The 25,981-nt window shown below is 42.3% G+C and overlaps 4 protein-coding genes across 9 annotated transcripts; all 4 read right to left on the bottom strand.

Moving 5' to 3' along the window:
* Positions 1–53: 53 nt before the first annotated feature.
* LOC138130562 (FMR1-interacting protein NUFIP1-like) lies at positions 54–4,057 on the bottom strand. 2 transcript variants are annotated; one of them, XM_069047105.1, is made up of 3 exons: positions 3,203–4,057; positions 894–1,284; positions 54–841 (listed from the first exon to the last, which is right to left on the bottom strand). In XM_069047105.1, the coding sequence occupies exons 1-3, from the start codon at positions 3,908–3,910 to the stop codon at positions 228–230; spliced, it is 1,713 nt and encodes a 570-aa protein (XP_068903206.1). In that variant the 5' UTR covers positions 3,911–4,057; the 3' UTR covers positions 54–227. The 2 variants fall into 2 exon arrangements, with proteins under 2 accessions (XP_068903206.1, XP_068903207.1); XM_069047106.1 differs by having other exon boundaries at positions 894–1,281; positions 3,203–4,056.
* A 490-nt stretch (positions 4,058–4,547) lies between these two features.
* LOC138130554 (uncharacterized) lies at positions 4,548–12,298 on the bottom strand. 2 transcript variants are annotated; one of them, XM_069047090.1, is made up of 10 exons: positions 11,957–12,298; positions 11,308–11,756; positions 11,085–11,252; positions 10,824–11,033; positions 10,627–10,776; positions 9,495–10,171; positions 8,620–9,422; positions 6,001–8,565; positions 5,821–5,949; positions 4,548–5,765 (listed from the first exon to the last, which is right to left on the bottom strand). In XM_069047090.1, exons 2-10 carry the CDS (start codon positions 11,734–11,736, stop codon positions 5,407–5,409), a joined length of 5,490 nt encoding a protein of 1,829 aa, XP_068903191.1. In that variant the 5' UTR covers positions 11,737–11,756; positions 11,957–12,298; the 3' UTR covers positions 4,548–5,406. The 2 variants fall into 2 exon arrangements, with proteins under 2 accessions (XP_068903191.1, XP_068903192.1); XM_069047091.1 differs by having other exon boundaries at positions 8,620–9,362.
* Positions 12,299–12,442: 144 nt separating this feature from the next.
* On the bottom strand, positions 12,443–14,814 carry CarT (Carcinine transporter). 2 transcript variants are annotated; one of them, XM_069047103.1, is made up of 7 exons: positions 14,695–14,814; positions 14,273–14,644; positions 13,967–14,225; positions 13,283–13,912; positions 13,054–13,235; positions 12,816–12,994; positions 12,443–12,737 (listed from the first exon to the last, which is right to left on the bottom strand). In XM_069047103.1, the coding sequence occupies exons 1-7, from the start codon at positions 14,722–14,724 to the stop codon at positions 12,548–12,550; spliced, it is 1,842 nt and encodes a 613-aa protein (XP_068903204.1). In that variant the 5' UTR covers positions 14,725–14,814; the 3' UTR covers positions 12,443–12,547. The 2 variants fall into 2 exon arrangements, with proteins under 2 accessions (XP_068903204.1, XP_068903205.1); XM_069047104.1 differs by lacking the exon at positions 14,695–14,814 and having other exon boundaries at positions 13,283–14,185; positions 14,273–14,472.
* Fs(2)Ket (Importin subunit beta Fs(2)Ket) lies at positions 14,502–25,044 on the bottom strand. Of its 3 annotated transcripts, none has more exons than XM_069047092.1 (7): positions 24,677–25,044; positions 24,045–24,286; positions 23,352–23,995; positions 20,360–21,315; positions 18,255–19,032; positions 14,695–14,808; positions 14,502–14,644 (listed from the first exon to the last, which is right to left on the bottom strand). In XM_069047092.1, exons 1-7 carry the CDS (start codon positions 24,729–24,731, stop codon positions 14,629–14,631), a joined length of 2,805 nt encoding a protein of 934 aa, XP_068903193.1. In that variant the 5' UTR covers positions 24,732–25,044; the 3' UTR covers positions 14,502–14,628. The 3 variants fall into 3 exon arrangements, with proteins under 3 accessions (XP_068903193.1, XP_068903194.1, XP_068903195.1); XM_069047093.1 differs by having other exon boundaries at positions 20,372–21,315; positions 24,677–25,043; XM_069047094.1 differs by lacking the exons at positions 14,502–14,644; positions 14,695–14,808 and adding an exon at positions 15,009–17,207 and having other exon boundaries at positions 24,677–25,043.
* Positions 25,045–25,981: the final 937 nt, after the last annotated feature.

The following is a 25,981-nucleotide window of genomic DNA, read 5'->3' as shown; positions in this document are numbered from 1 at the left end:
GGCCGGCGAGGAGCGCTCTTGCATTCTACGGGATCACCATATAAACACTCTCACACTTCATAATAAAATATATTCCATAAAAAGACATATTCGTAAAAAAGTCATCACAGAAGAAAGGACAAAAATTTGATGAAGAATCTCCGCACAAGTCTTAAACATATCTGAGAGGGGGTATGACGAAGGCATTTTGACTTGACTTGTGAAAAAATTCTTGCGTCACATTGCCGTTAGTCACTCTTTCTAAAAAAATTATTGCTAACAACATACTGAACACATTGCAGTAAAATATTTCTTTCGTGACGAATTTCACTGTCCAACAACTTTTCCAACAGCGTTACCTTACGCTCGCGGAAATTCATTCGGGAAAATGCGTTCTCTAAGGCCTGAGGTTCTAATTTCGGTATTTTGTTTTGTTTCTTACCGCTGAACGTTTTTCTTCTTTTACTCTGCCTTACCACATTTATTTTATCCGACTTCTCGCTCGGATATTCGATCTGTTCTCTTTGTATCTTTTCTTCGGCTGGAGCTTCTTCGTCTTGTGGGGCAGCTTCGTCGTCTTGTTCGTCATCCGACATGTACGCCCCCATCAGAGCTCCTAACGCATTATTCAACTTAACGGTGACCTTGTTGCTTGAAGGCTCCATATTCCATTCCTCATCGTCATAATCGCTCACCTCTTTCTCGGTTTCTTCATTGTACAATTCTTTCGTCCCCTTAAACGGATACATCGTCCCGTTCCAATCGCATTTTTCGTCGATAAGAGATTCCTTCGGTTTTTCTTGCACTTTAGGGACCTTCTGCACCTTCTTCTTCACAAATCTTTTCTGCTTAACTCTAGACACTACGATTGAAAAATACGGTTAAAAAAAATCAAAAACTGTAACACAACTTACGTCTTGTTCTGTCTTTACCGAAACGATTCTTTCTCTCTCCAATTTTCTCTCCCCTTTTCAACATTTCTTCTTGCCGCTCGTACCGTCTCTGAACGTTTTCCTTCGTCGGATATTTAACTTTTCGTTCTTCGATCCACTTAGCAATGTCTTCGGGCGTATTAACATTACGAATTTTTTCATACAAACCGGTTAAATGTTGCATTTGTATGTGATTTTCGATCAAATTCTCGTGGGCTGTGTACTGACAGCCGTCTACACCGCACACTCGATGGCCTGACACGTGACTGTCGTACGTGTGTTGTGAATAAAAGTCTTGTTCGCAGACGTCGCAAAAGAAAATTTCTTCCGACGTCGCTTCGTCTTCTTCATTCCACTCAGTTTCGTCGTTCTGCTTAGTGAGAAAGAAGAAAACATAAAATTAACAACGCAGGTATCTCTGGCACGGGACGAATGATAGAAGTTTGGTGCAATAACACCCATCTAAATTTGTAAAGCTCTGATCTGTCTAACGTTCTCTATTTGAGGAAAAGCTCTAACGGAAACGAATGATTCGTTGTCAGAGTGTTAAAAAAGAATACAGGGGAACACGTTCGACTGTTACGGTGATGAAGTGGTACTAAGCAAAAGAAAATTTGATTTAAAAAAATTAATTACGCTTTGAATATTACACAACAGTATTTTGGACGTTTTTGCATGCAGACTACGAACGAAAAACGTTGAATCGATGGATGTTGCACCAAACCCCACAGATATGATGAAAGAGTTACTAAATACTGTCTAGTAAAGAAGAAATTAGTAGTTGCAAAATTTGACATTTTGAAGTTGCTTTGTTCTTAAATAACTTAGGAAAAATTGTATAACTTACGGGCATTTTCCATGTTTCGCAAGAAAACATTTGAGTTTCTTGAACAGTGAGGTGAAAATTTAATAGTCCCAACAAATTTGTCTTTGGACATGACCCAATTTTCAATGAACACTGGAGACACAGAATCAGACGTACAATACGTACGTTCACAAGAGAAAAAAAAATTAATTACACATTCTTGCAGTTCAACTAAAATCCTTGGAGAGCAAAAATTAGATCTACATTTTAAGAGTTAATGACTTTTACCAATTAAAATGTGTAAATTAACAAAAGAAGAGTTTCGTCTCTTGAATAAAGTAGTGCAAAATGTGCTAGTTTCAAATAATAATGTCCAACTGAGAGACATTATCATGTGAGTCGGGTATTTTATTCAAGATAAACTCTAATGCGGTAAATCAAAGCATTGTCAGGCATTTTTGAAAACTATTTTATTTCAACACGAATCTAAATTTACAAATATAATAATGTTGGTATTAACTTCATCATCTAATGCAAGGTACTAGTGTAAAATAATAAGATCAGTACGATTAAAAATGAAATAACATAAAGTAGATATAACAGCTGAATTTAAATTATGATTGAATTATTTTGCAATTACGAAATTCTACTTCAATGTACATTTAAAAACTGCAAAATAATGTTTCAATACAATAAGAATGTTTCACAAAGACAAATTTACATTTAAAAGACAAAGTTGACAATCCAAAAAAAAGAACAAGAATAAACTATTATTATTATTAATGAGCTTATGGCCAATTCATTGACAGAGGTGAGAAAAAAAAAAAGAGAAATTGCTGTCGTTTAATAAAATTATGCTGTAGCAACTTCAGTATTTGTGGTCTCAGTAGGAGGCCGAGACGTGTCATTGTTAGTTTGAGTCTCTAAATTTTTGTCCGTCTCTGCCTCGGAATCTTTTTTGCTATCGTCCTGTAAAGAGACCCAACAAATTTAGACATTTGAAATTGGAAATTCGAACACAGAAAAACTCATGAATTCATTAAACAATGAATCTACCGGGGCACTTTAATCAAACGTCTCTTTACTTTCCAGCCATTAAAAAAGCATTCACTGAACTTCTCACATGTATGTACCCAATTGGGCAAATGCCAAGAGCAGCAGAGAGGCACTAGACAAGGAAATATTAAGAACACGGGAGATGATTCTAATACTGCGTCCACCTGATCGCTCAAGGGTCATTTCCATGAACAATAATCCTGGCTTGATATTTCCTTAGGGGGTAATACTGGTTTATAAAAATAAGTTTGCTTTGGCACCTGCCGGCATGGCGGTGGGGTTTGAAAAGGTGCCCCATCTCGAGTGTGCACAGGGTACATAGGGTTGTGATTATCATAAAAAATACCTATAAGTGGACGTCTGCTGTATAATCGATAGGTGCTGTTACTCGCGCGAAATTAGTGGCGGGCAAGAGCTGAGGGATACGCACCTCCTGCTGCCCAACGAACTCCATTTCGGCCGCGTGGTACATGTGACTGCACTTCTCCCGGTGCCCCCTGTACGTGGCCCACGCCTCCTTACTGTCCGAATTCTTGGCGGCGGCCAGCAGCTCGTCGTTCTTCTTGAACTCGTCCCTAATCGCGTCGGTGACCCACTCTTTCGTCAGGTCCAGGTCCTTTATCATAGATCTGCCCCTCTTCATGATCCTCCCCTTCTGGACCCCCTTGAAGTTGCCCATCGGGAATTTCCGGTGTCTGTTCATGGGGATGCCCCGTCGGAAGCCCATGCCGCGCATCGGCGGCGGCCCGGGCGGCATGCCCATCATGTGCGGCGGCGGAGGTCGCATTCCCGGCGGTGGTGGTCGCATGCCGGGGCGCGGGGGCGGGATCCTCGGACACGGCCCCATCATTCTCGGCGGCATCATCGGGCCTCGCGGAAGGCGCGGGGGGACGCCCCGGGGCGGGAGTGCGCGCATGTTCGGGGGCCCCATCATCGGTCGCATGCCCATCGGCCCGCCGCGGTTCGGAGGGAAAGGACCCCGTGGCCTCATCATCGGAGGATTGTTAAATGGCGTGAAATTACCGTTCAATGGCCGCCGGGGAAGTGGTTGTCTCGGTTTGCCGAAGCCGTTCCTATGATTTGCGTTATTGCCAGCGTTACCACGTTTCTCGCCAGTTCCTTGGACCGGAGCGCCCATTGATGTTTTAGAGAGCTCTGACGCTGGCTGAGGTGAACTTTTTGCAGATTTTCGCTTCGAACTTCATAAAATTCACGAGTTGTTTGCACAACACAAAAGCACGCCACTAGCCACTTTACTCGAGTTACGTCACTTTGTTCCTCTTTGCACGGTTGCCAAATTGACACACAAGTGCGGCAAATTTAAAATTACTGCGTGCAACTCTCGCCTTCTTCACGCTCACGGACCGAAAATCCAAATAATTTTAAAAATTAAATATTCATTCATTTCAACACGTTTCGTCATCTCCGTCGTTTCTAAAAATAGTACCATTATTACAAGTTATGGAGAGTTTTTACACGCAAAAAATCTCTGCAGGTATCAAAGAAATTTAGAAAAACACGTATGTACTTATGTACTGAGTATATTTATCACCGTAATGATATTTTATCATTAAAATTACACAGTTCTTCCTGAAAAACAGTAAAGATGTTTATTAAAGATTGGGTAATTTTGTTTTTGCAGGTTTGCAACAGTGGAGCAAAATGTTTAATTTTTATTTGTCACTCTCATTTTGTAATGACTCCCAAACTCCAACAAAAATAAATAAATGCAGATTGCTTGGGAATTAAGGGGATGCTTAAATTAAAAAGTAGAATAGCTTTAATATCTATATTATTTCTTAAAAAGGTACTTGATCACCAACATTACAATATGTACAGATACAACACTTTCGTGCAAAATCCAAAATTTATGATATAAAGAAAATGTAAAGATATTACCTACTTCAAAATTAAACAGACGTTACACTATGAATAGCTTCATTAAAAACAATAAATTTCTTTGATTTATAAGATGGCAATTACAATAATGACCGACGATCGGAATCAAAAACATACAAAATATTTATAGTGACAAACTAAACTATCTTAAAGCGAATCGTTATTTAAAAACAACAAATGGTATCACTAGAAATAAATTTCACAAGTCTATTGTATTTATTTATGAGCATTTAAAACGACATTATAAATTATAAAATTACATCTCTTAAAAGAACACTTACTGACTTTGAATTATAATTTAATTTTACATTTACTTAGTTTTAGTTTTATATAAATGAAAAACTAAATGAAAGTCGTTTTCAGTTAACTTTATCACCTTACAGATATCATAACATACTAAAAATGAATTAGTAGCGGTATAGCGAGATAATCAGAACAAGTGCTACAGTTACTGAATAAATAAATATTATGTAAAGATCTATAAAATGAAAGTAGTGAAAATAAAAAACTATATACACTTGCAATTTGAGTTGAACCTTTTCGCGCCATTTAACTTTTTTCGTTATCATCCGAACAAAACATTTTGATTATTATATTTTCCGCAACGTTTGCAAAAAAACACAACAATACACAATTGCGGCAATCAAGAAATGAAATAATCGAGACGAGGGCCCGTTCGACAATTGTTACAAAATAGTTGTACTCTAATCGCCTCATATAAAATGCTCGCAAAACTTACGTCATAATGACCAACTGTCCCGTGTTCGTAGCGTAGATGAGTCCCTGGCCGGAGGAGGGCAGCCAGCGAATGCAGTTGACGCTTTTGTAGTTGGTGGCTCTGGTGTCCCTATTCTGGCCCAGCTCCCGGAGAACCGGCAGGACTGGTAGTCTGTCTCCCGGTACTTTCTTCTGGTCTATGATGAAGATCCGTGCCATCGTCCATCTGTCGCTCGGAACGATCGAGACGCGCCTGGACGCCAAACCAACAACCAAGTGTCTACTGAGGGGCGACAGCGCCACGGAAACGGCATTCTGCTCGAAGCTGGTTAAGTACAAGCACTGACCCAACGTGTCCCACTTCAAGCTGTAAACTCCTACAAGTGCAAAGCAATGTAATCAAGTTTCGGTGGTTTACCGGAGGCCTCGTACCCAGTTTATTAGTTACGTTCAGGTAACCACCGGATGGTAGTAAAGTCACTAAAATGGTCCCGTCTTTAGAAATGTCCACGCTTGCGTCGTTGTGGATTTTGCATTCGCTCACGATAATATTTTTCAAAGCTGAAAACGACACGCTAAGTACAAGAAATGACGACGACTTGCCGACCTTACGATTGTTGATGACTGGGATGTTGCCCGAGGAGATGTCCCACACTTGAATCCTATGATTCGGAGTAACAGTCGTTATCATATCACAGTCGTAGTTAGTTTCTCTTTGAGGGTCGTCGAGATCGGCATCGAACGGATTCACGCTGGCGTAAAGAGGGTGCAAGAATCTGGGACGCAAACCGCTCATCTGCGGAAAACTCCGCAATTCCGAGACCCTCTCGGAGAGTCTCTGCCGGTGCGCCATTATCCTCTGATGGAACAACGACGGCTGCTCCGATATCGGAATCGGAACGTCGTTCACCTGCACCGACGGCACATTCCACGGCCTCGCGGGATTAGAAGACGACTCCTCGTTGTTGTTGTGAACCAGATTGACGTTGTTGGTGCGGTAGAGATTAGTGCTGCGCGACGAGTTGCTGTTGATGTACCACTCGGACTCGTCGTCGTTGTCGTCGCTGTTGTTGCTCGACACGTTCTCGAACCTCTGGCTTCGTTCTGGGTTGTCCTGGTTCGAGTTCGAACTGGTCACGTCCTCGTCTTCGCCCGTGTTGTCCGAGTATCTCATTATCAGATCGCGAAAGCTGCTCCAGCCGCGGCTCACGTTGTAACTCGAGGTGTTCTCGGTGGTGGTCGCCGGAGCCGTGCTGGGGTTGTCTCTCGTAGGGTTGGCTTCGCTGGACGAAGTCGCGGGTTCGGAGCCGGTGTTTTGGATGAACCGTCGGAGATGCACGTTTCTCAAGTATCTGTTGAGCAACTGTCTTCTGTTAGTGTTCGGGCGATTGGGCAACATCGCGTTTCTTCTAGCATTGTAAGTTTGTCCCAGCGTCCTGTACGCCCGTCGCATTGTCAGTCTCATATGTTGCAGACTCCGCGTCAGCTGGTGGGAGTGACCGCTGAAGCGGTTGTGGAGCATCCGTCCGCACATTTGGTCTATGCGTGACGTTAAAGACTCTCTCTCCACGTCCAGATTCATCCCGGCAGGCGGCGGGATCGAATCTACCAACTGCAACAACAAGAGATCCGACAAGAGCAGTGCCATAGCCAGAACCACGAGAATCTGTCCTCTGATGCTTTGCGACAAGTTGGACACTCCCAGTTCTTCAATGTGTTTGGTCAAACTGTCCACAATGAGGCTGAGAAAGTGTCGGGCGCCGAATCGCGATGCCCCATCTTGGGTGACCACCGGGTCGGACCTGGAGGTCCTGAACGGGTTGTCCACTCTGTTGCCCATGACCCTCAGCATGCGCATCACGCAATCGTGCAACCTAATCGAGAGTATTCTCTCGCCGAGTTCTGTCGCGGCAGTGGACCGACTCGATTGGGTGTTGGTGCTGCTCTCTTGCGGCCTGGTTATCAACCGACTCTGCTCCGTCAGCAACAGCTCGAGCCGCCGCGCCATCAAATTGAGACTCGACGAGTTGACCAACGAGTAACTGGGGAGGTGGCGCAGCGGATTGGCCGTTTCCGGGGGCGTCCTCGACGGGTTGCTCCGGCACGGTCCGCAATGCTTCGTGCCCCGCTCCGGCCTCCCGGAGTACCTCCTGGGAAAGAAGTTGACGAACAACGAGCGGCGGTTGTGGCGCTGCAAGCGGAACAGTCTCGACGGAGGGTAGGTCTTCCGGCCGGAGCTCCGCGGCCTCGGCTGGCTCGGTTCGGCCGAGGTGCTGGCGGTGGCGGTGCTGGGCTGCGGATTCTGCGGGGTCGCCTCCTCCGACTGCGAATCGTACGGGCTCGAGTCGCTTATTCGAGTCCCCGCCAGCATCTGTCTCACGCTCATCATCCCCGCGCTGCGACTCTCGCCGCCCATGGTTCGCACGAACCTCAGCAGCTCGCTCGTTAATTGTCGCATCAGCTGCAACTGTTCCACTTCCAGCATCGTCCGGTCGATCCGTTCGATGCTCTCCACCTGTTCCCTCAACAGTCTGGCTTGCCGCTGGATGCACGAAATCGTCAACTGCAGGGACGTCATCAGCGGCGACATGCTTTCCGTGCCGGTCTGACTCTGGGTGGTGCCCGGGTTCCTCGGGTAGTTGTGATCCGACTCGACTACGCTTCTTCCGCCGCGGAGGACGTCGCTTAGAGCTCTAACGTCACTACTGGTGGAGGCCTCTTGCGGTGAATTGCTTCGTACGTAGAAACTTTGGTCGTTGAAACTGACACGAGGCTCCGTCGGTTCTCTCCTCCTTCCTTCGTTTTGTTCCGTGTAGTTGGGCAACATCGACATCGAACCGCCCAAATTCCTCAGAATCGTGTCCGACTGGTTCATTATGTTTTCCAGACTTTCCGAAAAACTGCTCAAGATGTCGGAAGTTTCGCTAGCGCGGTTGCTCGCTCTGATATTTCTCACGTCGTTCAGGCTCGACTCCAGATCTTGGACTATATTCGAGTACATGTTGCTGAGAGATACGTTGTTGTCGGAATTACCGGGAGTCGGTGGTTCCGGGAGATTATCGATATTGTTACTAGGAAGTTGGTTGTCTTGGGGCAAATTGTCTTCAGCGTTCGGACGCTCAGAATAGTTGATCAATTCGTCGATCGGAAAACTGTTGTTCATCGCCAATCTCGTCCCTGTCAAATATCGATTCGTTTCGGCAACATCTGACGCACCTTACCTCTACTCACCTAGTCTAAACGAAGTACCCCTCCTGTACCGCATCGGAGTTCTGTTGTAATTCACTCGGGTCGGCATAAATGCAGAAATCCGGTGCGCTAGTAACCGTCGCCTCGGATAAGTCCTGCTGTATATGGGGGAACTCGTCCTCGAGTGTATGGTGCTGCTTCCTGAAGGACTAGACTGCGGCGGTTCGTCGGTAGAAGTAGCCGTCCTGCCGTTCCCCAGCGTCACAGCACTTGGCCTTATCAAGTCTTGATCGCGAGTTGCCGACATAAAAATCGGAGACGATCTGAAGGTTGAACTGTTCGACTGTTCGTCTTGAATAGAAGCAGCAGAAGATAAAAAATTTGTGGGACTGTTGTTGTTTGGGGTCGACGTGTTTGCTGCAGGATTCACGTTTGCACTTGTAGAAGTTTGATTATCGTTGCCTTCGATTTCCGTCAGCAAAACGGTCATCAGTAACTGCTCCAGTTCCATTATGAAGTTCCTGACACCGCTGATGTTGGATGTGCTGCTGGCTATCGACGATGTCGCGTTGCTCAAAGACGCGACGGGATTGTTACTGCTGACGGTGTGGGCACATTCCGGTTCTGGATCATTGCTTCTGCTACTCTGAGCGCTTCGTTCGTCATCCGAACTGCTGCTGTCCGAAGACGTGTCAAGAACCGGTCTTCTGTTGGGTTTTTTTAAGAAAGTGGGACACGTCTGTCTGAATTTCATTCTTTCGTGGGCTCTACTGTTCTCGAAGCGTCTGTAATCATAAGGATATTTCTCAAATTTTGAGAGAAATAAGCGTTTAACATTGGTAGGCCTATTCTCAAATTTTGAGAAAAACATCAATTTTAAATAAAGGAAAAAAATGGAAAAAAGCCAAAGAACACACCTGAGTAGTTTGGGTCTATCACAGGCTGGAAGCGACTGTATGATGGGCAGGAACCGATTCCGCACCTCTTCGGCGATCGGGCGAATATTCGAAAGCAAAGTGTCTTCGCCATTTTGTTGACGACTGGTGCTCGGCTGCGGTTCGTTAGTCGAGGGTCCCGCTTCGGAATCATTCGTAGTATTCGAGAGCTTCCTCTTCAGCGTTTTCGGGCACAGTATCCGGACGCCGGAGTTGCGAACGGGCTTGTCTTGCAGTCCGCTCGTTGAAGGTTCCGGTTGCGGACTTCGCTCGTTGATGACGAGAACCCTCCTCGGACTCTGCGTCTGAGTGGCGGTCTCTATGTGCGATGACGTGCCAGGGGCGCTGGCGTCGTCGCTTTTGCTTCGTTTTTCTTGAGTGGATTCCTGAGAGTTTTCAGACGATTTGTGTTTTCTCGATTCCGGCGTTTGAGTGCCGTGGGCTTCTGTGGGTTGCTTCTTCATAGCTAGGATGCGGCTGGGCATTACGAGAGACGAGCTGTAGTTCTGCGACGTTGACGGCTGGGGATCAAAGTTTTCAGGATGTGAAGAGCTCGAGGAGCTGCTTGCTTCTGGGGTGTTTGAAGTCGACTCAGGAGCCTGGGTGCTACTCGTGGCGCTGGTGGGGTTCGTTTCCATCGGATCGGTGCCCCGATCAATCTAAATAATCAATAAAATTTCTGTACTTTTACTGTCATTTTTTCTGATCTATTAAAACATCTCTACGTTTTATCACATTTAAAATGCTTATTTATGTGACAAGTGCGTTACGTAATACTTTTTTTTACGAGAAGGAAAATTTGCCGCACGAGCGAAACGAGTGCGCAAATTCACGGAGCAAAAAAATATATATCAAGTAACAAGTGAATAAAATATGTAATACATACTTTTTTTACGAGAAGGGAAATCCGACGAGTAAAATAAAGATACTTTACTAACGAGTTGCATACAAAAAATGTTTGGTAAGTTTAAATTTAATTTGACAAAATATCATATTTTATGAACGCAAATGAATGAAAAAACCTGTGCATAACAGACGTCAAAAAAGTATTGAATAAACACTGTTCTTTATTAAAGCATTATGAAAAAACAACTAAGAACTCTGATTCGCTCACCATTGTTGGCGGCTTATAAACCTTCAAGTACCGCTGCACCAATTGCTCATATTCCCTCAGAAGATTCCTGTAAGATGCCGTAATTCGTCTTTCCCTCTCTGGAACACTTGACATTACCTCCCGCGCAGCTTCACTAGTACTTGGAGCTTCCTAAAGTTCAAATTTTTTAAGTGAATCACAAATAGTAACGAACCTACAGGACGCATTAAGCTGAAATATGGCCTTTCTTGTGTTGATGGCGTGTTTACTAATCTCGGCGTGATCCTCAGTCTGTATGGACTAGCTGATCTTTCTGCTTGTCTTGGGACAGGTACAGGAGCTCTGACCCTCTCCCATCTGGTCTGGGGACTATTCGCAATTCCCGTTATTAATTTGTGACCCAACTTGTCAAAAGCTACATATCTAATCTGTAATAAATTCAATGAAAAAACGACATTTGTAAAAAATGCAAAAATTACTTTTTCTTTGGGATTCGCCGTCGCAACCTGAACAAAGGGCTCAGGCATACTCCAGTCCCAAAAATACAGTTCATTGTATGTGGCTATGACTAAGATGCGATCGTTAGGGTGGAAAGCTATAGACGCGATAACTGACTGATTACCAGCAGTCCAGACTTCACTACCACCCTACAATTTATGAAAATAAATACATCAAATCAAGTTTTTGGGTGCTGAAAATTACACTAAGATCCCATATTCTGACCTCCCCCCCTAGGCACCCTGAAGCTACAATCTGGTTGGAAGTGGGGTGAAATGCAATGCACCAAGGAGTTCTTGGATGCCCAGTTAACGTTTTTATGTTTTTTCCGCTTTTAATATCAGTGACATAAATATTGTGGTTGCCATGTGTTGATGCAACCTTTGAACCATCAGGACTGAAAACCATGAGGAAAGTGGACCTGGGTTGTCCGGGCATTTCACAGCGCATCTCATCGTAACACTCTTTTCTAACAAGTTCATCTTCAGCAAATATTTCCCTGCTCTCTTTAGCTTTGATGTTTCTTTTCAGAAGGTTCAAGCTTCGATCTTCAAGCCCTCGAATAAGATCCAATGCCTCATTGGAGGGCTCTCTTGGTATATGGCGGCGAAAGTCATATTCATCTGGGTTCATCTTTTCATAATGTCCTAATACTAAAATTAAACTGGACTCAATGTCTGAAGTGTTGGATTTGAAATTCCAAAATCCGAGTTTTATCAAGCGTGCAGCTGATTGCACGTTAAAATAAAACGTAAACACGACGGATAAAACAAAAACAAACAGACAAGGTTAAATTGTTATAAATAAACGACCAGTTTACAATTACTGGGAGGCTACAAGAAACACTACTTACACTCTCCTCCTCTTTCGGTAATTTTAGAGCTTTAAAAATTCTTGTATGGTGTAAAAAACACTGAAGGGTTGGGCTTAGAGGTCGTCTGTACAAAAATAAATCATTTTAAGCGCAACGTTTCGTAGGTTAAGTAATGCACTTATCGAGGCTCGTGAAGTTTGTGTTAAAATTATCACCTAAATTGCACCGAGTCAATACGTTAAAATTAATTACTGATTTTTTGTGATGCAGTTATCTGACAAAAACTATTTTCGAGGGAGCAATGCAAGATTATGCACTTTGACGTAAGTATACGACTTTTGACAATGTAGTTTTACAGTTTGTCCAACAAATCGCACGTAACATATGATCCAAAAAACAAAGTCCCTGCCATTTTGAACTTTTTTCAAAATGTTTTTGGGGCTGTTAACACATCGTTCTGCACTGACGCCTTACATCAGACTGTTGGAAATAATCTCGTCACACCTAAACATTAATTGACGCAAATTACATTCATAAATACTTTATTCAATCAACATCAATTTTTACATCTGTCAATTTTATCAAGAGGTGAAAAAAAGGTGAACTTCGTGTTTTGGTGCCCATTAATTCTCAAAACCAATTAGTGATTTTCATGCTTCCATCCGCATCTTTCGGGGTGTCCATAATACTGGTTTGCTTGACGAGTCTTTGTATTGAAATTTTTCGACGTATGGAACGTCCCAAAGGTGTATCTTCCTGTGCTTCCGAATCGATGGGTTCCAGTTCTAAATCTTCGGAAGCTGATGTCGATGACTCTGGTCTAAATAAACTCATTCATTAAGCAAAGGAATTTCCCGACATTTTGTTCTTTATGCAAATACACTTTCTATAAACTTACTTTAAAGGTACACATCTGAGACAGTCTTGTATGGTAAAATTTTTCCCAAACTCTTCTCCTTCGTCCAATGTCTGAGGCAAACGGTGGTGTAGAGTTTCGGGTAGGCGTAAACTAATAAGTCCACCCAGGACCGCGATAATCCCCATTATCAGTAAAGGTAACGCGACCATCTCTGCCCCCTTCAAAATACAAAAACGTGGATTCTAACGGCGGAAGAGGAAGTTGGGGCAAAACTTACCAAAAATGTGATAAATGGGATTATGATGCGTCCTAGTCCTCCAATGTACGCCGAAACGCCAATACCGAGGCCGCGCAATTGAGTCGGAAATAGTTCGCCGGCAAAGGGGTAAATTATGAGAAAGGAAGCGGCGATTGCGGATTTGGCCATCAAGAAAAAGACAAGAATCAGCTCCACTGAATCTAAAATGTAGTGTTAAACAATGTTTTGGATTTTCTCTCAAACGCACCACTTGGAATAAAAACGGTGACAACACAACAAATGCCGCTTGTGATCATGCACAGACACAGCGGCCATCTTCTCCCCCAACGGTCCATCATCAACCAACATGTCAGGTAACTCGGGATTTCAATCGCCGAAGAGAGAAAAAAACTGACGTACTCGTTGTCGCCCAGTGAAGGCCCATAGTAGCTCAAACCAACGTAAACCACCTCGTTGGCAAACCAGTTCAAGGTGATGAGTACGGTCTTGAGTCTCATGTTGGGAGTGGCACACAACGCTGTACAACGCGGGGTCTCACCGTAGGCGTCTTCGCTTAACCTCCCCTTGCACAACATTCTTTGCTTGAGCTGTTGTTTAAAACTAGGCGGCAACTCCCTATTGTTGACCCTAGCGAGCGTTTCCAAAACAGTCGATGCTTCCTCAAAGCGCCCCTTCGCCAACAACCATCGCGGACTTTCCGGTAAGAAAAACCAGTAAAAATAGTAGAGGACGAAGGGCAAGGAAGTGGCAAGAGCCAGGCGGACCCAGTCGCGCACGAAATATGTTATTCCAGCCAACATCAACAAGCCCAAAGTATAAAACAAGCAAATCATGACGGTCACGAAGGACCGGTAATTGGGACCCACTAATTCGAGAGCTGCAAAATTCGATTTAATCCCGAAGACCCGAGTTGATGTGGCGTGGTACTCACAAATGATGAACGGTATTTGGTAGATGGCGGGGATCGTGAGTCCCACAACGACTCTGCTCGCGGCCCACCACCAAAAATTTTGCGCCGAAGCTGTGAGAACGCTGCCGAGAAGCAAAGTGGTGAGACATGCGAAAAACGATTTTTTTCGACCTACGCTGTCGTTTAGCAAACCGAAATAGTAGACACCCACCGGACCTCCCAGATTTAAAGCCACCAAACCTAGAGTGGGGTAGATACTTTTATCACACACCAATTCGAACTGAAACGACTTGAGTGGATTACGAGCGGTTAGCGGGGGATACATACATCGGTGACTATGCTCGAGACTGCTTCGCTCTTGTCGAACTCCCAACCTTCGCTGCATGCTTCTGTGGGCCACGAAGTGTTCAAGGTGTCGTCAAAAGTCACAATTTCTGTCCGGTTGACGGAGAAAATGCGACACTTTGAGTACGAGTTGTTGGTTCTCGGGATGAACAGGTTTCGTCGTTGCTCTTTGGTGAGGTTGAAGATGTCGGGAGTTTTGCACCAATGGTCGGGAGTTTCTGTCATGAAGAGTTGGTTGAAGGCGCAAAACCCGCACGGGAAGCACGCGGGGAGGCAGACGAACCAAAGCATTAGTTTCTGATATCGGCCGAACTCACCGACTTGGGGCAAGAGGTCGTCTAGGTCAAGAGGCTCCTGAAAATGTTTCGGTTCGGGTGAGTGGACAAAGATGGTGAAAAACTCACGGTATTGGGGTGCTGCTCGTTGTGATCCATTTTAAACAACGCTGCACGACCACTCTTGGATTTAGCAAGGAAGCCTTAGCAGTGAGGTTTGTTATGAGATTATTTCCCACTTGCCTGAAATCAATCACTAATCATGTAAATTACAGACCTGATTAATTTGCAGGGTACAAAACGACACATTCGCGAGGTTTGTTTTATTGAAAGAGTCTTACCTTCTCTGGGAAATTTGAAATCTTTCGTTTTAAAAAAAATTACGACCGATTTGAACGGAAATTTAGTCGACTCGTGTGGATGGATGTAAAGAAAACAGTATCTAAAGAAAGGAAACATTTATTATCCGTACAACTACAAAATTCCCAATTCTGTGGGAAGGTGATCCCAAGTGTTTTGGGGGGAATTTAAAAAGTGAAATATCCTAACTGAAAAGGCGTGCAGAAAAATTAATATAACAAAATTAAAACCTAATACAATAATTTTGATGAAATTGGTCAATAGGCACCCTAGACATGGTAACATTTTAAGGGAAAAGAAGAAAAGAAAGTTTGGACCGACGTTCGACAATATGAATTTTGGAATAAGCCGCATATTACGTCAACTTTCATACGGCATTTGAGCTTGACTATACTATAGTTTACTTAAAAATTCAGTCTTCAGTACACACGTAAAATGACGATATTGTCAAACATCGGTACGATTGGGGTGATTACAGATTTTTAACAATCAACATGGCACAATCAAAACAAAACATTCAACCAATAAAATATGCAATCGTAAACATTTCCACATACTCAAAAACCTTCCAGTTTAAATTGAACGCAATTGTTTGCACGATGACATTCGTAGAATTGCTAAGTGAGAACAGTTTTTTTTTGACGGTTTAATTTTAAAAAGATCACGAATTAAAACCTTGCACATGAATTCCATTACTGATGTTAGATGGAAGCGGGCACTTTACTTGTCTAGCGAATGATAAAATCTGAACGAATACAAACAAATAAAGTGCTTAACAAACCACACAATATACCTATTAATATAAAATGAGCTTTTTAAAATTAATTCAATGCGTTTTTGGTGTGTTTAAAACAGTTAAGAGATATTAGTAAATCATTTAGGCCAGTAGAAATACTTACACTATTTCATAATAAAAGTTTTCATACAACTTACATACAAAATAACTCACACGACTTACATACTATACAGATTGTTTCATACAGCCGTTGAACCCAGACGCGGGCAATAATTAAAATAATCCATTGCTAAACGGACCTTCTAAAACCGACGAAGATCGCTGATTGGACTAGTGACGAACAAATATAAAGAAAATTTGGCTTATTTCAATATTGCCCACGGAAAAATATCACACATACAAGGAATTTATAATTATAATCCTAGAATTATAATTACGAAAACATTGAGAAGGTTTCATTATACGCATTTAAAAAACTAATGGAATTTAATTTATAATTTCTTTTCATTTTGGCAACTACAGAAACCTTCTCAAATCACAGATTCTTTTTTACTTTGTTGCGATACCCACCCTTTCAAGCACTTTCGTATATACTCATCGACAGCGACTTATACGAAAAACTCGAAAATTACATACACCACCCACGCAAGGCACAATCAGGCCTCACAAAAAATCTTTCATAAAAAATACCAGTCACAAAATTTATTATTCTCAAATTTCCTGAGTATGAATTCAGTGAATTGGAAAAACGTTTCAAAACAATTAACTACCGAAAAAACGAAAACACGCTCCCTTGGACAGGTTTTTGATTATCGCAGTCTTCCGTAATTTAAGGAGAAAAAAACCGTGTGACATCTCGACGAAATCTAAATTAGCGTACGGAGCGTGTGTCGGTTTTTTCCTGAATGAAATTGCGTACGTACTCCAATGAAACAATTCGGACACACCCCGGGCAATTGTTTTAGTATAGTGCGTACGCAATTCGTCACCAAAGACCATATAAAAATAACTACTTATGATTAATTCGATATGTGAAATAGACAAATGCTTTTATTGTAATAAAATACAATACTAAAGTGAAGACGAACGTAAAAGACGCAACAAGTGACAGAGGAGAGACACCACTTCACTCTTCAGTCTTGAGCTAAACCGCCTTTCACGAAACAGGCGAAGATTCAGACACTATTCACAAGCGTTCACAGCTACGATAGCACTCACAGTTTAACAAGAGTCCATATGCATCAGCAATCACTCTGCACCCCGAAAACCGAAAGTATTGGGGAACAATACCATGTCAAACTAGCTGACCAGTTTTACTCAACGAGCCGACAGCCCGATGCCCGCCCGCACCCCCGACATTATTAGGTCTCGACGAGACGTGTCGCTGTCGTCGACTGTAGAACAAAACTGGTCCGACCCGACCGAAACGAAAATTAAATGTCTGCAAGAATTTTGGTTTTATGTATAATGCGAATCCAATATCGATGCCGTTGACCACACCTTCGTTAGATTTCCTTCTGTTAAACCACAACATGCCAAAGAAAATCTGAAACCATCGAAAGCACTGTCAAACTTCGACCCGCACACAGATTTACGTTGAACTCAGACAGTCAAGTGATTCGGCAAGATCTCAAACATAGCAGATCCAATCACGCCATTCGTTTGCCCACAATCACAAAAAAAATCAAATAAAACAAATGAAGATTGGAGTAATGCGACACGAATGAATAATAACTGTGAAATTCGATAAATATTTAAAAAAAAACACGTAGAAATTTTTATTCCTATTAAAAATATTTCACGTATCGACAACTCAATTATTATAAATATTTTATGCGCTCGGTGAGTTCAGTCGCAGTTGTTGGACAAAGGTTTTAACATACAAGAGATAACCAAGGACCATATTCTCTGCAGTGAAGACTATAAAACATAAAGACACTCATTAACATATTTTTACACATACTCGACATTCAGTTTTAGAAAGAGAATAATACATCTCGTATTGAAAATTTTTGAAGCAAGAATTTTTCAACAATTCTTAAAAAAAATCACTGACATTCTAACAATCTAACATTCTGCTCAAAGATTTCTTTCCTTAACCTTACATTCTTTTAATCATAATTAACACTTCCAAAGAATATCACTTAAATTTATACGTATTTTTTTTCAAGAGTACAACTTTAGTTTTCTAAATAATTATTGATTACTGAAATATTTCAGTTCGTATAATTTGAGTTTTTGTATGACTACATGTTCACTTGGGTGTTTTTCCTGATGTTTTTAATAAAAAGAAAGAACTTGTATTCGTAACGATGCTTAGGCTTTGTCGTCTAAAACTGACTTAGACAAAAAAACCTATTTTATAAAAAACATGTTTTTAAATCTTTTTTATTTATTTCTGATGTAAGCATCCTAAGTTCCGTCTACAGTGCAGCCAAAACCACAGCTGACAGCCTCTACATTATAGCCATTATCCAACAAATACAGAAATCCTCCTCACCCCGCCTGCACTCGTAAATAATAATAAACCAAAACCCGTTCTGAATGGACGTAAATTGAAGCTGCTTTGCCAAACTGAATCACTCTTACTTACCAACTAGCGACGGCCGCCGTGGAGTTCGCCTTCAACCTGCGCAACTCCTTGGTCGCCCAATTGGCCAGGGTCTTGGTGCGGCTGGTTCCGCTGCGTCTACCTTGCGCCAACATTTCGTTGATGGGTTCCAAGTCCAGCAGCTGCAAGAGAGGCGCACCGAAAGCCGTACACAAATCTCCGACTAATCCCGCCGCCACGGCCACTGTGGCATCCGAATGAACGGTATCCTGCGCCACCACAGTAATGAACTGGACGATGAAAGGAATCTGAGGCTCCAGAATCATCACGTCCGGATTCGGCGTGGGTCCGTCACCTTTCAGACCCTGGATGATGCCGGTGTAAGCGTCTAGGACTCCTTCGCGCAACTCGTTTAGATAGTCGATCATGTCGAAATCGTTGCGATCTACTTGTGCCTGGGACGCTTGCGCGAGAGTGGTCAAAACTACTTCCAGATACTTTTTGAATTCTGGACCGATGCTGAGGACTATGTCGCCGAAGACGGACAGGATCTGGGGTTTCACGCTGCGATGTACGGACTGATCGCCGAGATTTTCGAGGAGCAAAGTCATGATCTCGTCGCAGTAAGGAAGAGCTTTTAGTTTGAGGGCGCGGAAAATGTCGCCGGTGAGGCCCACAGCGGTGCCGCAGACTTGGTATTCTTGGTGATTTCTCAGGCCGATGTAAAGGAAGGGCTTGAAAGCGTCCATGTATTTGAGAAAACCTTCGCCTAGTACCTCCACAAGAGTAGAAACTGCCATCAGAGCGTCCTCTTGTACACCTACGCAACAAAATGCCAAATGTAAAACAGTCACCAGCAATATGACTGAATGTCTTATTATTATATAACGATAAACAACAACTTAATGAACTTGAGGTTTTCCGCTCACATCATTCGTAAACGTGATGAGAAAATATTTAATTCTTCCTTTGACTTTTACTTTGAAAGCACATCTTACGTAGAAATAGGGTGACAAACTAAGAAAAGAATAACTAATTAACGGTAATTGAGGATTTCAAGTTGATGCCACAACCTGCTGTATTATAACCAGCCTGTTCAAAAGTGTAGTTTGATTGATCCCCGCAAAGCGCTACTCAACGGTCGCTTTTTAGGGATATTATTCATCTTAAGTTTTTGTGATTTTTTTCCTCATTGTTCGTTGTTTTTGTGTTTAGTGTTATTGTTCTTTGTTATATTGCGTATTTATTATCATTTTTTGTGAAGCGTCCGTTTTGTGGAGCTCTAATCGGCGAAAATTGGCTCTTTCTCGGAAAAACATTTTCATAATGCATTTTTAATGAAATGAACAGCAGATCGTGGTTGATGCTTAAAATCACTCAATTTGTCATTTTGTGGATTATCATTATGTAACAATATCAATTGATGAAAGGTATAATCGAGTAATTTGAGAACCTAGTGGGTCATGAAAAACAAGACAGCACATTTAATGTCATATTAAAGTAGGTGACATCTGTCAATAGAAGCAGAAAAAAGGTTAGTAAGATTCACTGTTAAATTATATCTTTTTAATTATACTAAAAGTATTTCTTGATTTGTAAAAAATAGTCATTTCAGTTGTTTCAACAGTTCTTTCTGGCCACTCTTCTGACTTTTACAGTAAGCTTTCTCAATGTAAAATAACATGTAACATTTGTCTAAAAACATTTTTCATCAAAGATAGCTTTGCTCCATTTTATTTACGCGAAAATACGCCGTAACTTGATTTGCAAGGTTTGGGTCTTGTGATTTTGAGGTTGGAAACATTTGAAAGGATAATCGTTTGTTTTAAATGCACAAACCTAAATAATAAAATGTTCATAATTAAAGGAACCGTTGAAAGTGACGTTCTTCCTGGCAAAAGCACAAAGGCACTACTCGGCCATTCGTGTTATTTATTGTAAATATTTTCTAAAAAACTGATAACTCTACAACATGCGTTATAAATCCGAGAGCTCCTTTGATGAGAATTTTTTTAGAGATATGTCAGTTTCTGCTTGAACTACAGTTCAAGAATTTCTTGGTGCTGCACTGTAACAACTTTTGACAGTTGACACTACTACGAATCATGACCGATTAGGTTTCTCATTTCTTTTTCGTTGTTACTTACTTTGGTACTTACCTCCGCTTTTGCACGAGTTCGAGTTGAACATGGTCAACATGGCTGTCATGATGGCGTCTGATATTTGCGGAGCATCCTCCGGCGTAACTTTTCTCAACACGGACTGAAGCGTGCCGCAGAGGAGCGATTGGAGATCGTTGAACTGTGATCTGTCATTGTGACTCGTGATGTGCGTCTCCATCTGGAGCACTTGCTGTAGACGTTCCAAAATCACCATCGTCGTCTTCTGCACTGTCACATAGCAATCTTTCGGCGAGTTCTTCACCATTTCCATGAGTGCTTCGTAAGCTGCTGGTCTAAGGTTGGCCTGAGCGCCATCTGGACGGTCCGTAGTTTCGAGAAGCCGTTGTACAATAAACTCGAAATACTGCGAGAGTATGTAAGTGTCTGGAGTACCCGTGTCTTCGTTAACGTCAGCCGCGTCGTAGGCCGCCTCCGCCAGACCTGAGAACGCCCAACAGACGTTGGCCGCTACGCGAGGTTCCGCCTTCAGCCCGTTCATCAGGCTCTCCAACAGCGGCTTCAGGTAGTTCTCGTTTATGGCGGCTTCGGGGATGATTTCGCATATCCGGCCGAAAGTCCAAGCCGCGGTGTCTCTCACGATCACGCTGTTGTCGTACATCAGTTCGATCAGCGTGGGCATCGCCTGTTCCACGAGAGGTTTGAGGGTCGTGTTGTCCAAACCTCCCAGGATCGAGCCGAAGGCCATGAGAGAAGCATCGCGGAATCGCCAGTTCTCTGATTTGATGTTGTCTTTGATGAAGGGCAAAACGTGAGGGACGATCTCGTTCTCGCAACAAGTGGCCAAAAGCATCAGACACACGCCCGCCGCTTTGCTCGGATTCCAGTCGTCTTCGTCGTCGAGTTCTTCTTGTTTTGTCAGCTTCTGGAGGAGGATCGGGACGATGAACTGTAGAGCGCCTTTGGCGTAGTGCCTCGACACTCTGTAAAAAAATACGTTTCTAAATAACTCAAACGGATCCAACAGAATTTCATCAAATTTAATATTATCAACACCAACACCAGATAACGAAAAATAAACCGACAAACTGTAACAGTTTACAATCTGTCTTCGTCTGTTTCATATTTAGCTTAAAAATCGAACATAAAAGAAATGATAATTAGATTTTACGATAACGGCAACATTAAGCGTAGCTTTCATTTCACTTTGTCCTCGCGAAGTTTCGAATCAATTCGGTACAAACGTAAAATTTGTTTTTAACGATAAAATAAATACCAACGTGACGGATAAGCAGAATGCTTAATCCCAGCTTTCTAATCGATGAAAATGGTGTTTTGTTATTTCGGTGTGTTGTTACAATGATTCATTGTTTACCTACTCCGTGTAGTCATGTTAATCACACAAAATAGCGCCGATGCACGAAAATAGAAAATTTACCGATTCTACAACATAAAAAATGATAAACTGAGTGTTTTACTTTTCACGTCGAATATTACTTCGTTCTATCTTCTTACATATATTTTGTTTTTTATTTTCAATAATTCAGACTACTAATACCGCTCTGGTTATTGGGGAGTTTTCCATTCTTGCTTCACAACAAACTAAAATCGTAACGTCAATTGATTTTTTCTCAGCTTTTATTCCTTTGTACATTGATTCGTTAAACTAGTTTTCGGAATTTTCACCATTGGAGTTGCTCTTTTATTATACATCGACCAATGAAGTAGAAGCCTTAAAAACGATTATTCTAACATCTTTTTAATATTTTTGTGTTCGCACGTTGGACAAAAACGACAAGTACTAAGATGATAGAAAAAACGCTCGCCAGTGCAATTTTAGTCTTATAATTTCTATAAAAAAATATGTTGCGCAATATTGCTAAATTATACAACAGCAAAGGAAAATCCATAATCTGACAAAAACGGGCATGCCGTTTTCTCCGTGATTTTTGTTTCAACATAGTCACAAATAGTCCAGTCAATCCCAAGAAGATTTTCTTGGAAGAACAAATTGGGACTCAAGTTAAAATTTTACTTCAAAGCTTAAAACAGAATCTGACAATACCAGAAAATGTTATTTTGTAACATTTTGATCAACTATTAGGCTAGACGGCTAGAATAACGAACACACTATACTGTTCAGTTAGAAAAAATCGAAAACTGTGGCGCGTTAACAACGGCGATCTAAAATAGACTCGTTAATTTAATCGCATGAATTAGTATTTAAAAAATAATTACACTTGGAAAAATATTTTACTATAAATAAAATACTCGTTTATAGGGTTCATGCTTGGAGATAATTCTATTTAGCCACGTGCCAAAGACAGTCGTTATTTCAAGCTTAATTGCGCGAGAAGTGTCAAAGCGCATTAATGACGGTTTTTTGATTCGAAATTGAATGTGTTTACGTAAATGGGACAAAGCAACAACAGATTAGATCAAGATTAAGTTAGATAAACGGGGAAAAACCTTATTTATAAATGGCGAAAAATAACCGTTTTTTCAGAGAGATATAACAAAGGATTGATAAAAAACGGCCTCGCACTAACTCGGTGAATATATTTTATGAATTATATTATGTCAATAAAATTAATGATCTTTTATACCTATGCGTGACACGGAAATTCCAATAAAAAATAAGTGTCTGCACGTAACGGCCGATTTACGTCGAAGTTCTCATTTTTACCGACTGGTATGACAATTAAGTACACCGCTGATAATTAAATCGTATTATGAACACGTTGTGATAGTTCTAGCCGAAAACAATATCGTTAACGGTTGAATTCTATAAATTTTTTATTGGTTACTTATTACCACCCACTGAATCAATCCAACTTTATTGGCATCACCGGCAATAAAACGCAAAATTAATTTTAGGAATGAATCAAGTAAACAAGCGACGTCTGAAATTCAATTGGTTGTTGATAAGAACTCTATTATCCCTGGGGAACAATTACGCCTCCTCCCGCAACACCGACGACTATTTCATAACATGTCTCCAGTCAATAGATGTGCTTACCTAGTTGGCGGCCGTCCCGCATCCGCCGCCTCGTTAGCCTCGATCGCCAAGTCCACTTCTTCGTCGCTGACGTTGGACCAGAATTCAATACCCTGTAATGCCACGGCGTCGGTGTCTGATTTCATCGCCTCAAGAGTGATAGGGAAGAGAGCTTGGCCCATGTAGGGCTCCATGAACTGATAGTACAGAGACATGATCTTGACCAGACACTGTAGAGCGGCGACTTTTATTTGCGTGTCGACCGACTGCGTCGCTTCGCAAACGACTTCCATGATGAAGTTCCTTTCAGTGGCCTTCTCGAAGTTTGCTTTGGTGAATTCTAGGGAATTCAGCAAGGCTTGCGTGGCGGCCAGTCTGACGTGATTGCTGGGCTCTGTGCTTCGCATTCCGTGTATGATCGCCGTGAGGATGTCGTTGGACTGGGCGACGAGCACGTCGGAGTCGATCTCTTGGCAGATGTAGCCGATGGCCTCCAGCGTGGCCTCCTTCTGGATCTCCGTCGAGTTGGCTTGGACCACGTTGTTTACTAGCGTCGCGATCAGATCGGGCCATTGGTGATGGGGTAGTTCCGTTACTGCGATGTACGCCACGCACTGCGCGGCGGACGAAGGCCGATTCGTTTCCGTCCCCAAGGCCCCCACAACCTGCAACAAACTGGTTACTCCGCGCCACCAACAACCTCCTCTCTCTTACGTTTTTCTTCACGTAGGTGCGTATATCTTCTGGAGCCGCCAGCCATCTCTGCTGACACAGCTGTTTGATGTTTGGATCTTTGGACGTGAGTTGGTTCTTCAGCTGAAGACCTGCGGCCATCCGCGCGACCGGACTGTTGCCCCCATGTCGCAAGATATCCGACAAGGTTTTGATGAATTCTAAGATATTCGCGGCGGCCGCTTGTTCGAGGAACGTCGATGCTTGCTCGAGTTCATTTTTATCTGGAAGCGACCAAATAATGAGTTAACGATTAACGGAAAATTACCGAGGATAATGACCTCGAAAATTTTGAGGTTATGTTGGCGAATGAGAAAAAATATTCTGGATGAGGCATCCCAGAACTTGATCGAATGAGGCATTAAGTGAAAGACAATACGTTTCGTCACTTCGTGACGGACATCATCAGGCATTTGCGGCAATTCGTGCAATTGGGAGCTGATCATTAACGTCATTAACTGTCAAAGTGCAGACTCGCTTTATTGCAAAAAACTCGGCGAAAATGTATCGAAAGGTTAGCGAAATAGTATTTTGAGATAACTGAGCGGGCGATTATATGGCAATGGCTAAAGAATGATGGCAACTTGACAAATTGCGATAACTTGGGTACTCACCAGGAGAGACGGTTTTTTCTAAAATTTGTATAAGCTGAAGTGTATCTCGATGCATTTTTGTGTATAATTACTGGCTAATATAATAAACTTAACGGTTTTAATTAATTGGTTCTTGCAATGAGCCGGCTAACACCACATGTAGGATGATTAAACTGGCAGGAAGGCAGAATTCATACGCGACAAACGTACAAATGACGGTTCTATATCGTTATTTTGAAACTAATTCCGATTTCAAACGATTCACCAGAAATTACACTAGAATTCGCACGACCGCGATCGGGATATTTCTCGACAAGTACTTTACGTTGTAAATTAATGTGGAATTTATTATAACCGACGATAAACAACTGTACTATATTATGCTGCGGAACTAAGATGTACCGTTAAAACGATTTCCTCTGCGCGCACTTTCTATACAGGATTCTTCCTGACTCGAAACTAATTCAGCCAGTCCCCGATAGATGGAACACGTATGGACAATTTCTCATAGATAAAATAAAATACGATAGAATGCAAAGCAGATTAGAAATTTTGTGGAAATGTTTGTTTTTTGTATTTATGACCCCAAGGAAAAAATAGATAAAATGAAATCATCAATAAAATGATTAAATCTCTAGATATTTATGTTTCCGGAAGGGATAAATACCAGTTTAAGCCGTAAAGTAGTTGAATATAAAAGTAAAGTTTATAATCAAGCACTAGCAATGTATAAAAGAGTTGAAAATAAAAAGAAACACCTAAAATGACATTTTATTTGTGTTGTCATTAAAACGAATAATAAAATAAATAGAATGGAATCGAGGGAAAGAGGTAAAAATCGCAGCAGGCTTGGGAACTTTGCACCTACCACAAGCCGATAGTTTACATTTTCTTCTGATTTAATTTTCTAATAATTCTTCATATTTTCCAACGTTATTTTCATTATTTGCAAGTATTTCTCATTCTCAATCATCCGATCACCGTGCGCACGACTCGCGGCGAGACCGTTTTCCGCCGAAAATGATAAAAATCCGAAATGAGAGGGGCGAAACTATAAAAGAGAGGAACCAGTGCGGAGAGAGGTCTTTGGTCTTTGGTCTTTTGTCTTGGTTGGTGGTCAGATAGGTGCGGGAGTGTGAAGGGGGCTGAAACGGCGAGGAAAGGGTGTGGAGACGTCGAGGGTCCGAAGAGGGTGAGGCTGGGTGGAGAGTCCAGGAAGTCCAAACCCAGACGCCGAGGAGCGGATTTACGGATCCCCGACGGAAGGTTCGCGGAGAACCAAACGCCGGAGTGCGGAGTCAGATTCCACGCCCGGATTTCGTCGTC

This window comes from Tenebrio molitor, chromosome 5, assembly GCF_963966145.1.
Source record: "Tenebrio molitor chromosome 5, icTenMoli1.1, whole genome shotgun sequence".
NCBI lineage: Eukaryota > Metazoa > Arthropoda > Insecta > Coleoptera > Tenebrionidae > Tenebrio > Tenebrio molitor.
This window is presented reverse-complemented; position numbering and strand designations above follow the sequence as displayed.